This window comes from Pyrgilauda ruficollis, unplaced genomic scaffold (assembly GCF_017590135.1).
Source record: "Pyrgilauda ruficollis isolate IOZ18807 unplaced genomic scaffold, ASM1759013v1 scaffold85, whole genome shotgun sequence".
NCBI lineage: Eukaryota > Metazoa > Chordata > Aves > Passeriformes > Passeridae > Pyrgilauda > Pyrgilauda ruficollis.
The window spans coordinates 3,886,696-3,899,019 of record NW_024530488.1 but is presented as its reverse complement, the minus strand read 5'-3'; the positions used below and the strand labels follow the sequence as shown (position 1 = coordinate 3,899,019).

Here is a 12,324-nt window from a genome sequence, read left to right as displayed (position 1 = left end):
GGACACCTCCTCCCCTTCCTTCTCCACTAGCACAGGGTAATTTTCCAGCAGCTTCTCACAGAAGCCACCCCTGTAGCCTGGCCATGGAAATCATTACAGTAGTATACCACAGACATTAAACAAGTTGAGATTAGTTATGCCTAATTATGCTAATCAGTGCTGGCAAATACCACCACATGTTTCTAAAGCAAAAACAGAGTTTCCTAGCTGTCCTCCTTTCATAACATTAAAAATCAGATTATTAAGGAAAAAAAAAAAAAAACCTGCAGACTAACTGCAAATGAAGCAATGCACAAATGATTGTGTAGGCCAAGAAAGTGCTGCAAATGCATTAGTGTGGCAGTGCATTGAATCCTTATTCCCTCTTGCTTGCACTCAGAGCCCAAGAACAGTGTAGCACTGACCTGATGTTCCTGCTTCCTGACCTGAAATACCTGGAGAATTCCTGCACCATGCACTGCAGATGTACCTCCTGGGTAATTCAGGCTGACAGATTCCAAAGTGTTCCCAGTTACTGCATATGTAAAAATCATTGGGTCAGAGAGTTTGATGGAAAGCTGGAACATCAGAAGAAAAGAGATTGCTTCCAGCTTTTCTCCTTGGACAGCAAACTAAGGCAGCAAATAAAGAATACCTGTGTCAGAACATTAGTTGCCTTTTAGGATTGTTTCATTTGATTCATCAAATAAGGTGAGGTTTTCTGTATGGTTCAAAAAGAAAGAGGCTACTTCCCCCCACACCTTCAAAAGAGCTCCCATTTTAATGGTTGAGAGTTCTGAAGTGAAGGGGGGCAAGTGTGCTTTAAGGTTGCTTAAGAAAACTTAGAGACTTAAACATTTATAAATGCAGCTGTCTGGTGTTTGTGACTCTGGTTAATAGTCATAGATATTTATATCAAAAACTTCAGAGCATTCTGGCTGTGATGCCCTCAGGCAATTGCAAATATCATTTTGGATGTTGACAAGCAGGATTTGTTTGTTCTGTGTCATCTTGAGCTGAGCATGTGCTTGTCTCTTCCAAGGTCTCTTCTTGGGCACCACCTTCAGTCTTGTTTCACCACCCATGACTATGATGCTGAATTGAGCTCTGTGCATTGAGGACATTTTAGCAATAACTACTGAAAGTGTAGGCCCAGCTACTAACCACAGTGAGCAAAACTAGGAAAGGCCTTTTATCATATCAAATAGAGGGGAAGGCTTTGAAAAAACTTTTTCTCAAAGGCATGTTTTCTTGGAGCAATTCTAGCATGAGGTTTTGGGTGTCTATTTTAGAAGTGACCTTTATTGACTCTCCTCTTCTTTTTCAGTGTTCTTAACAGAGGACAAAGCCAACTCTGTGTTGAAAAGATACCCAAGAGCCAACACATTTCTGGAAGAAATAAAGCAAGGTGACATAGAACATGAGTGCAGAGAAGAAATCTGTAGCTATGAAGAAGCAAGAGAAGCTTTTGAAAATGAGGAAAAAACGGTATGTTTTGCTGTGTATGTAAAGTTGGGTGGGGTGTACTTACACTAAACTTTTGGGTGTGCTGAGTGCTTGTGTGTTTTCCAACACTGCATTAGATTTGATTTTTTGCACAGGGAAATGGTACTGGCAAGGCCAGTGATTTAGTGGCCAGAGTGGTACGGGGAACCTTGCAGATTTCTTCTGAAATTTTCACAGGTGACACATTTCACTCTTCAATGGCTGAGCTCTACATCAAAAAATAAGTGTGTTAAGGCATACTGGACATTTTAAGTTCTTGGCATCTTTTTGTTGTTGGTGGTGTGTATCTCACACATAGCTGGGGAAATGGGTAAGGCTGGCATGAGAATTTCTGATTTATTAAAATGAAGTTGTAGGACATGTGGTTTCCCTTCAAAGCTGCTTCTTTCTGAAGCTGTGAGGTGCCTGCACACACATGTTTTTACCTCCCAAACTTGACTTGGCATGACTATTCCTAATGATAGCTCATTGTGTAATTAAAAATAATGTGTACAGTGAGAAAACTTATATAAAATGCTGACAAAATATCACTACTGCTTTTTGTTTCAGTCCCTAGAGAAAACATAACCTAAACATATTGTCTCTCAGCTTCTCTCTCCCATTTAGGAACATTTTATGCTATGGTAATTAGCATTTCCCTTGCAGAGGTATTTGGGAAGTAGTTAAATAGAAATAATTACATTTCTTTTTCTGCCACAAGTGTTGAAGGAGCTTTCGATAAGGTCCTGACCTTTTATCAATTTCCACTACTGTATCCTTTTTCCCTGGCTGCTCTATTTTGCTGCGGGGAGTTGCTAATGGGTCAGGCTCTGCTAATGTGCAGTGGTGCCTGACCAGCCTCATGTACGTGGACTTTATTTAGTGCATTGTCCCCCAGCAGTATCCATCCACACAGCCACTTAGTAATACTTAACATCTGTGTCCCAGGGGAAGGGAATGGATGCAGTACACTGGGAACATGATATAGTGTAGGCAGAGAAACACAGGATCAAAGCTTTCATAGTATAGATAGACTGGAATTCAAATGGGGGCTGTAGCTTATTTATCTCATGATAGCTTTTTGTCTAATCTCTGTTTTTTTTATCTTGTCTGCTTGCTTCTTTGTTTTTCTGAAGTCTTCTGGGCAGGTCTGCAACATGCAGATTTGTAATATTGAAAGAATATTGAGCAGTTCCCTCAAGTTATTTTTGGTGCATGAGTTTTTAATTAGCATTGTGTATGTCAAGTGTGCATACATGCCATTCAGTATTTTCAATACAGGCTTGGGAATTTTGACAGATTCCGAATTACTATTTGAAACTATTAAGTTAGTTATAAAGATTATGTTTGTCTAGAGCCAACGGGGAAGAATTTGCAGGATTTTGTGGGTGAAATAGAATATTAAATTATTTTTTGACAAATGTAATGCATGTAGAGGAATTGGGGACATTGATTATAATATATGATTGGCTCTAAAAAGAATTCAGGAACAAGATCTGGATTTCAATCTATGAAGACTTCACATTAATGCTGACCAGTTAAACAAAGCCAAAACAAAGAACCCCGAGTTCTACAAATCTAAAATAAAGGGACAGGGATCAAAATAAAGAGCTTACCCACATCTTGAGTGTGTACAACTCTCATCTCCCTAGCTCTTTAAAAGTAAATTAGTAGGTGAGGAAGGACCAGAGAAGTGTGACAATTGATCAAAGATATGGAAAGACTTGTATAACAACAATAGATCATAAAATAATTGAATCAGGGAATATGTGATGATGTCTGTGAGATGAAGGCTGAGCTGAGGTCAGTCACTTGCCATCCTTCTGATAGCAGAGCTAAGAGGGCCTCAAAGGAAACTGGAAAGGTGCAGGTTCAAAGCAAATAAGTCTCTCCTCACCACAGCTAATGGAGCTGTGGACTGCCTGCCACAGGATGTCTCAGATCCTAAAAGCTTGTATAGGTTCAGAGAAAAGTGATGTAAATGAAGGGAAGTTAAATCAGTCTGGAACCATTAACTAAAAGCAATCAACTTTGGCTAATGGAAGTTCTTGAGGTACAAATATGTGAAATCTGGGAGAGTATCTCCCAGAAGCAGCACCGTAGCCTGCTTGTGTTTGAACACTTTCAGCAGTCTCTAATGATTACTGTCAGAGAAGTTAACAGTAAAGTGAGCCCTAGGTGTGACCTTGTGAAGCTGTTTATCAGTGCTGCCTGTAGCCTGCAGGCAGTGCTGCATGTGGGCACTGGTCAGGTGTCAGAGGTTGTTGGGAGGCTCAAAGATTAGTTCAAAGGTTACTGTGCTAAGTATCTGAGTGTGATATTAATTTAATTTCCATTAACTCATTTTTTTTAATTAAACTGCATGAAGATTTTAAAAGCTGGAAGTCACAGATTTTCATTCCTGCGGCAAAATTCCAGTGAATTTTAAATATTGCAAAAATTGCCAAGTTCTCTTTGTTGCTTTAGTCAAGCAAAACAAACTACTGCTAAAAATCTTAGTAAGCAACTCTAAACCTGTCAACACCAGATCTAACATTATATGATCAAGTAAGGCTTCCAGTGTCACTCTGTCTGTAATCATGGATGCTGGATAAATTCTCAGATGTGAATCTTTTCCTGCTACTTGAAACTGGGGGCAGACCAGAAGGGATGAGTGTAGCAGGTGCACTCACTTCCCCTTATTGCTCTGTTCTCACCCTCTGCCTGGTGAATACCAAGCAGTCTTCTGACTGGCTTATTATCAGTCCACCTTTACAACAAGTCAGGCAATTGACAAAGAATCATTTGAGGATGACAATGCTGCCAAATGTAGTAAAGGCCTTCCCTGAAATTCTCAAGAGAGTGTGAGTCTTGATTTCCTTGTGGATCCCTTATTTGATTCAGCATTCATATCCAGCTGACTGATACTGACTCTGTTCTGAGAACTATTACAAATGAAAGGAAAACAGAATTCTGGGATTCGCTGCAACTGTCTTTGGGATGTCTTTGAGAATTCCTTTTCATTATTTCATACTGGATTTGCCAAAGCACTAAGGTACATTCAGAAAAATAGTTCTTGGCAGGAATATAGGTTGGATGTTTTCTAAGTATTTTCCATTGCAGTTATCAGATTCTGTGGCCTGCTTAAGTTTTTCAGCCTTATAAGGCTTTTACACCTGGTTTTCCCAGTTGTACAGCACTCAGGGATAAATGATTACTGAAGTGCCCTTTTCATTAATCACAAGTTAGTAATTTTGTCAAGCAGAAAGTCCTTTCTGTTGTTATTTAAAGAGACCAGCAGTTGTGGGAGGGATGTTTGTGCTGGGAGTTTTCCAGCTTAAAATTACTCTTTAACTTTCTGTATGAATTTTACAGACACTTTGTGAATTTTCAGTCTTCCCCCTCTTGGTCTTTTTCAAACAGTAGTTCTTTTACAAACAGCAGTTTGTACAAATCCTCACACTATGTAAACTCATCTAAGTTGTCTGTGGCTTTGTTAGGCAGCATTTGACTCTGACCAGATGTCTTGTCCTCTCCCTGCACCATCTCTTTACTCTGCAGTGTAGCTGTGGGGTGGCAAAGCAGAGGGAGAGCTTGGCAGCTGTGCAATTCAGACCTGAAGGATGCATTTCCTGCACTTCCTGTCAATTGTGGTAGTCTTTGTGCTTCTCCTGGAGAGCTGACTTGCAAAAATGCAAGATGGGAACCCAGGATCTAGTATGCTAACAAGGTTACTTCTTGTGGGGTTTTGTGGAGTTGTTTTTTTGGTTGGTTGTTTTTTTTCTTTTCCCATGAAGAACATTTAAAGATTTTTTTTTTTAATGACTAAGCAAGTGTTTCTTTCTTAGTGTTTTTCATCTGTGTGCAGAACTGTATTCCTCTGTCTGTGTAAGATAGTGTTAGACCTGAAATATTTTCTGACCAGGGAGTGGGGAGTGTCTGAACTGTCTTGAGTTTTCTTTGCCTTGCATATAAATGAAAAAGGAAATTAAACTACTTTCATCCTTAAGGCAGTTTACACCCTTCTAGCTCTTTATGCATTTGTCTGGTCACATCACCAAGTCAAACATCCCCAAAGCAACACACCCTGTTCTGCTCTAAGTGCCTGCCACTCTGGGAGAACACAACAGATTTTCTGCTGCTTTGCCGAGTAGCAGAGTGCCAAGGAGTGATGCTGTTTCAGCTTTCTGAAGATACAGAGACATTTTCTACAGCAGATAGATCTGACCTAGAAGTAATGTGAAAACAATATTCAAAGACCAGTCACTACTTACTACCCTTCTATTGCAGAAAGTGCATTTTCTCTGCAGTCTGCAACACATAAGAGATTGTTAGGAGAGAAGTGTGATTTCTTCTTTTTCATCAAAACTACCTTTCTCCTCCAGAGAGTCCTTAAAATGACATATCCTTGCACTGTATATGTAATGACTTCCAGTAAATCTTGGGTCTTAAAAACTAAATTTTACAATTATATTTCTTTGCTGCCATTGAGGCCAAAGAACAGTGATGTGGGAAGTTTGGTCCCAGTACATACAGCAAGATTTCATAATCCTAGTTAATCCTTTTCTGCTTTTTTTAGTTAACAATATATTATTTATTCCACTAAGTAATCTAGTTAACTGTATTCTTACCAGATGCAAAAGTAATAGGTATTCTTAATTGCCTGGCGGTCTGTTGGGGAGAGGGTGAGGTGTTTGGTTCTGCCAGGTTTGTCGTGCAGAGATCCCAAAAGGCTTCAGTTGTGCAGCTGATGGCATTTTTCAATGTTAGTTCCCCCAAAATATGTTTTCCTAAACTCAGAATTGTTGGTTTGGTGTTCATTGTGGAACACATGTCAAGGAGGGCCCTTGTAGAGAAGTATTTAGAGTCCATCTTTCCAGTCTTTCTTGCTTTGTTTGAAGCCAATGCCACCTGACACAGCTTAGATTTGGACCTGGGTTCACATCAAAAAGGGGCATTGTGACAATCTGCTTGTGGTGTCAAGCCTTAAAATTTAGGGAAAATACCTGATCCTGAATTGGTGTAGGAGTTGAAATTGTTTTGGTTTTTGAGTTTGCACATAGACATAAAAACAACTGAATTTATCTTTGGAAAGAAATTTACAGGAGAGTCAATTGTTTCATGTACATGGCATTGCTCTTAACCTGAGTAAATCCTGATCCAGAAGTGCTGATAGTGTGTTTTGCCCATGGTGTCCTGGTCCTGCCTTTGCACAGGGAAAGCTTGACCTCCATGCTGGAGGGATTGTGTTGCTTCTGGACTCAAGCTGCCTCTGGGGTCAGTTTGGTGGCATTTTCTGTTTAATGCTCATCATGTAGCATTAAACCTGCCTGAGCTAAAAAAAATGATGAATCTGATTTGTCTGTGCACAAAGTCAGTCTGCAACCTAAATACATCATTTACTAGCAACTGAGCAATTACAATTTCAATTCTACCTGGTGACTATTTTATAAATAGTTGCATGAAATGTGTGCTATCATTTAAAATTAATGTGATGCTGGCAGGTGGATGAGGCGGTCAAGTGTGTGCAATTTTAAAGAAAGCTAGAGTTCAGAGATTCTGGCATGGACTGGGAGGATGTCATTAATTACAGGTTTTTGGGGTCTGGGTTTTTAATTATACTACAATATACTAAAATGTTCTAAATTATTACTATAAAACTCAGTGGAAGTGTTTCATAGTAGGAGAGACATTACAGGTGAGGATGGCCACTCTTTTGAGGCAGGGTATGCTTTTCTTTTGTGCTGTTTCTTCACAGCATTCACTGCAGAAGAAATTTGATGGCAACATGATATTTGTGCTCTCATTTGCTCATATTAATATAGCAAAGAGGACTTTCAAGTATTGGTGTCCCCCTTCATCTTTGTTTTTGCTTATTCATATTTTCACTTTATGTTCCATTTATTTGTAGCTTTGTGGTCAAGGTTTCTAGAATATAATAACCTGTGTAATAGTCTCACAGTTATGGGGCTATTTTAAACTGTAAACAGAGGATCTGGATCAACTCAAACTAAGCTGACAGTGATTGCTGTATGAGCCAGAGGGGTGGGGCATTCTAAATTATGATAAGACAGTGCAGCATAGTTGTGCTTAGCCAGAATGGTCTGTCACTGTGAGCTAGTGTTTCTGTGTCAAATTGTACTAGTGTATTATTTCAATTCTAAAACAAACAAACCCTAAACTTGTGCCTTGAGTGGTGCTGACAGATTCTGATCCACCGGATGGGTGATGTGCGTGCTGATTAGGCAGGGGCTTTTGAGATATATTTTTCCTGGTTTGTTTTGGGGTTGGGTTTTTTTCTTTTCTGAGTGTATTATCATTTAGTCCTGTCTCTGCTGCATGTTTATAAACATTGAGTGCAGATATGAGAATGTTAAAAGTGGTGAGGAGTTTGTTTACAAAACCAAATCCCTTTTGTATCACTAATCACATGAGAGGAAAAATTGAAAGTTTGTGTGTGCTTATCCATGCCGGTTCATATTTAACCATCAATATTTGAAATGCCTTTTTTTTCTCTTCATTCTTTAAAACAACTTGCTTACATTGCTTGTTTTTTATTAACTGTTACAGTTTCTGACATGTTGTGTCTTGCTCTTCTAGAAGGAGTTCTGGAAAATCTACAAAAACGGACTCCAGGGAGAAAGTAACACAGGACATAGCTGGTATTCATTTTACCTTACATTTCCATTAATCATTGGCCTTTTTGTTATCCTCATTGTCGTTTTTGTCATCTGGAGATGCCTGTTTAAAAAGAAAATGCGCAGGCAGTCGGTGTACGTGCACAGGGGAGCCCACGGCGCGCTGGGCGATGGTGCTGATGGCAGAGGGCCCCTCCCGCCGCCTCTCAGCATTGTTCATTCCCCGCAGGAGGAAATGTATGAGGTCAGTGGGCTCTCTCCAGGAGGTCTGAGCTATTCGGATGCGCGGTCAGACTCAATATCCACAAGGCTCTCAAACTGTGATCCTCCTCCTTCCTATGAGGAAGCCACTGGGGAAATCAGTGTGAGAAGAAGCGAAACTGAACAGCATTTAGATCCACCCCCACAGTACGAAGACATTGTGAATTCCAGTTCAGCCAGTGCCATAGCACTAACCCCCATTGTCACCAGTACTAAGTAAAGCAAGAAGAATGCCATGGACCTTTTAAAAATCATTAATCATTTTGTAGCACTTTATCTTGGCTTATTATGCATTTCTGTAATTTAACGGACTTGTATACAATGAATTTCACCTTTTTTAGGTTCACTCGTTCTTTGGGTTTGGGATTTTTTTTTCCCTATCAAATGTCTTAAAAGATAAGGAATCTGTATTGAGAGTGTAGTGCAGATACAGATGTGGTGCTCTGTCATACTTCTCAAAAGTACCTCTGTTTTGAAGGATGTCACTTGTTTTATTCCAAACACTGTTCACATTCCCCACAAGATTTGGGGGATTCTCCTCCCCTTTCTTTCTGCAGACTGTCAGAATTCCCTGCAATAGGGAATCTTTAAACAACATTTTAATAGTTATTTACTCTAGAGGGGACTGATTTTGCAGTATTGCCTCTTGTCTGATTTATTCCTTTTTCTCACCTCGAGTTTTGTTACATGCTGCACCCTCTCCTGGCACTCAGGAGGCTGGGAGCCTTTGTGTTCAAACCAGGATCTCGTGTAGAGAATGCTGGTGTAACAGCAATAATTCCAGAGTCCTAGCAGGAGAAGTTTGTTCTAACTTTTGCTATTACAGCTCAAAATTCTGTAAAAGCTTAGAAGCTGACAATTTAATACACTAATTGGTGAATTTAATGGTGTGAGTTTTTGTCTGTGTTCTGCCTTTCCTGTTTTCCTATCTGGTTTTACTAGAGGTGAGAAGTGTGCATATGTTAACTTCAGAACTTGAAAGTTCATGCAATGGTAATAGTGAAGTACTCAAGAGTGGATAAAATCCTGATTATGGACTTCCAACTGTGATTTTCACTGGGACCAGAATGTAATCTATAAGCACATACACCCAAAGGCATTACTTTCCTTTTTAAAGGGAGAAAAAGGAAAGAAATTCAGTGTCTGTGACTTCCTTTTCCCCAAAATATGAAAACCTTCCTTAAGGTTTTGCCAGCTATAAATATAAACCCTTTCCTAAAGTTCTGATTCTCCCTTGCCTACTGACAAGTATCTTGTGTGCACCTTGTACTGGTGCCTGTGGAAATTCTTTGCAGAGAATATAAATATCTTTTTTCAACAAAAAATAAATTTATTGCTTATCCATGCCAACAAGGAATTCGAAGAACATGCAGGCATAACCCCAAGCATTAGTGTGGAGTGACTTTTTGAGGCTGAAGAGATGGATGCAAGTTACATACAGGCTTGTACAGAATTTCATCCACTTGGTTTAGGTGATAAAATTTATAGTGTGGTGATTCTTTTACAGGTTGATTTAAAAGTTAATTGCTCTGTTTAATTTCTGAGTATTAGGTTTCAGTCTTCTTCCCACACCAAATAGCGTGGCATTAGCTTAGTACTCTTCTGTGTTCTCCTAATCAGTTAACAGCAATTGAAAGATGTTGAGCCCTGAAGGACTAAATTATGTTATGTTGGCTTTCTTACAACAGAAACCCAAACTGTCTTGTTTCAGACACCCCAGATAAAATGCCAGTGCTATCTGTTTGAAATTGCTCTTAATGTCCCTCTCATGGGGGCTTGGCCCAACTGTTCCCAAAGGATTTTTGTGGAAGGAAATGGATGGGTGTGTAAATGATCACTTTGATAAGAATATGATCTAACCTATTGACAAGTGCAGTCAGGAGTTCTCATCTTTGGCAAAGAGTAAGTTGCCTTTGTTGCCTGCTGGGGATCTTCAGCTGCTAAGGCAAGTTGTATTAGAGATGAACTCCTGGCCAAACTCCTGCCTCCATTGTCAAAACTATAATTTGTATTTATATTCATTATATATAATAGGTATATTAAGATAAGTAGATAAGTACAGTATATTTTGGACACTTGTAGTAAAAATTGCCTGGGTTTTGTTTGTGGACTGTCAGACCTTTTCTTCTGAAGTGGTTTTAGCCCTTGTGAATCCTGAATTGCCACTTGTGGAAGCTAAAGCTCCTTTCAAACCGAGCAAGAGTTAATAAATAAACTGCTTTATGCAGATTCTGCAGAACAAAGTGCCTCATCCCAGCATGCAGGAACCACCTCAGGAAGAGCTGGTACTTCATTGTCTGTGCCATATTGGCACCTCCTGTGCCTGCCAGCACAGATAGGAGTTTTAGCAGTAACTTCCTTGCCAGGATATAGGACTTCCCTGTAGGAAGTGTGTGGAGATCACCCATGTTACATGAGGTTGTTTAGCAGCTGTCATCATCCCTGAACATGGGCAGTCTGCTTTAAGTAATTTAGAGACGAGCTGGCTTTTCCCTTCTTTCTGTGTTTTCTTTACTCTGTACTCCACTGCCACTTTTGAAGGGTTTGTTTGTGGCTCCTAAGTTGAGTATGTTACTTTATCCTGTTACCATGTCCTGTAGATACTTTTATGTGCAATCCAAAATTGATGCTTGCCATTCAAAAAAAAAAAAATTCACAACCAAAAACTTAGTGATCTATGAGTTAAATTAATTAGACAATGCCTTTTCCATGAGTACATGAGTATGAAAGCCATTGTGGGCTATAAATTTATGTCTTGGTGAATAAATTTAGTATTTAAACACAACCTGTTTGGGACAGTTGTGCAAATGCATTTCCTCTAAAACATGAACAGTTTTCTCCATGTTGGAATAGTGTCAACTTACAAATTGTTTGTTCTGTTTTGTGAAATGTGGGAAAATAGCTTAGTTTTGTGGTTGGCTTTTCTAACCTGATTGAAAAATAAAATTTTATTTGTACTGGGGTTTTTTACAGCTTTTTTTTCTTTTTGTTTTACCTATCCTGTAATTGCATTGTCATGCAATAAATATAAATTTATAGTTGTACCTCTCTAAGGTTTTGCAACTCTGAAGGCAGTGCTGTCTTGACTGATGACATGAATAGTCAGGATACTGCCTTTCCCACTTCTGAATGTAACATTGAATTTCATCTTGTATTGGGACTGAAATGATTTAGCTACTAAAACTAACTTAAAGGTGGCACTGTTTTAAGAAATTATGGAAATTAATGATTTGCTTGGATGATATTAACATTAGTGAAGGTTGTTCTCCCTTCACTGGATGTAAATAACCTCTGATTACAGTATTGTATATTTTAAAGGGGTTTGGTTTACATTAAATTATCCTATTTAAACATTTTTGCCTATGTTTATAGAAAATTTTTTGTAACATTTGTTTTTCAATATGCTAAATAAAAATTTTTAAGATGCCTCTAATGTTTCAAAATATCAATTTTACACAACCACGGTTCGTATTAACTTTGTGTATTTAAGTGGTCTTTTAATTTCCATTATTCTATGGACTTAATAAGTTTCATGAGTCAATTGTTTTGTTTATATAAAATACAGTCATAATTTTGTTTGTGGGTAAGCAATTTTATTGTTTTAAAATTCAGGCTCCATTTTTATTGGAGTTGTGAATTTGTATTATTTCCTATATAAAAAAAAAAAGGCATTTAACACTGAGATGAGCTCATTTGCTTAGAGTCTGGTGTTAATAACACCAAGGTTGTGGTTCAGTCCCTGTACAGGCTGTTCACTTAAGAACTGCACTTGATGATCCTTCTTGATCCCTTCCAACTCAGAATATTCTGTGATTTGTTATAGCCATAGCTAAATAAGTCACAGGCTGAGGGAAGGAAAAACTAGCAAAAAATTTTGGAGGACATAATTTCAAAGTTCCCTTCAGCCACTGGAAAGTGGTTACAAAATTTCATGTCAGCTCTAGGAATGATGAATTAAGAGAGAACAAAACCAAACCAAACG

At 38.7% G+C, this 12,324-nt stretch overlaps 1 protein-coding gene across 2 annotated transcripts in view; it reads left to right on the top strand.

The window, feature by feature from the left end:
* PRRG1 (proline rich and Gla domain 1) overlaps positions 1–11,764 on the top strand; it is a 31,141-nt gene extending 19,377 nt beyond the window's left edge. For both annotated transcript variants that reach the window (XM_041487937.1, XM_041487938.1), the window contains exons 4-5: positions 1,307–1,467; positions 8,044–11,764. In XM_041487937.1, the coding sequence (XP_041343871.1) occupies positions 1,307–1,467; positions 8,044–8,562 (680 nt within the window). In that variant the 3' untranslated portion in view covers positions 8,563–11,764. The remainder of the gene's footprint in view (positions 1–1,306; positions 1,468–8,043) is intronic.
* The last annotated feature ends 560 nt before the right edge of the window (positions 11,765–12,324 follow it).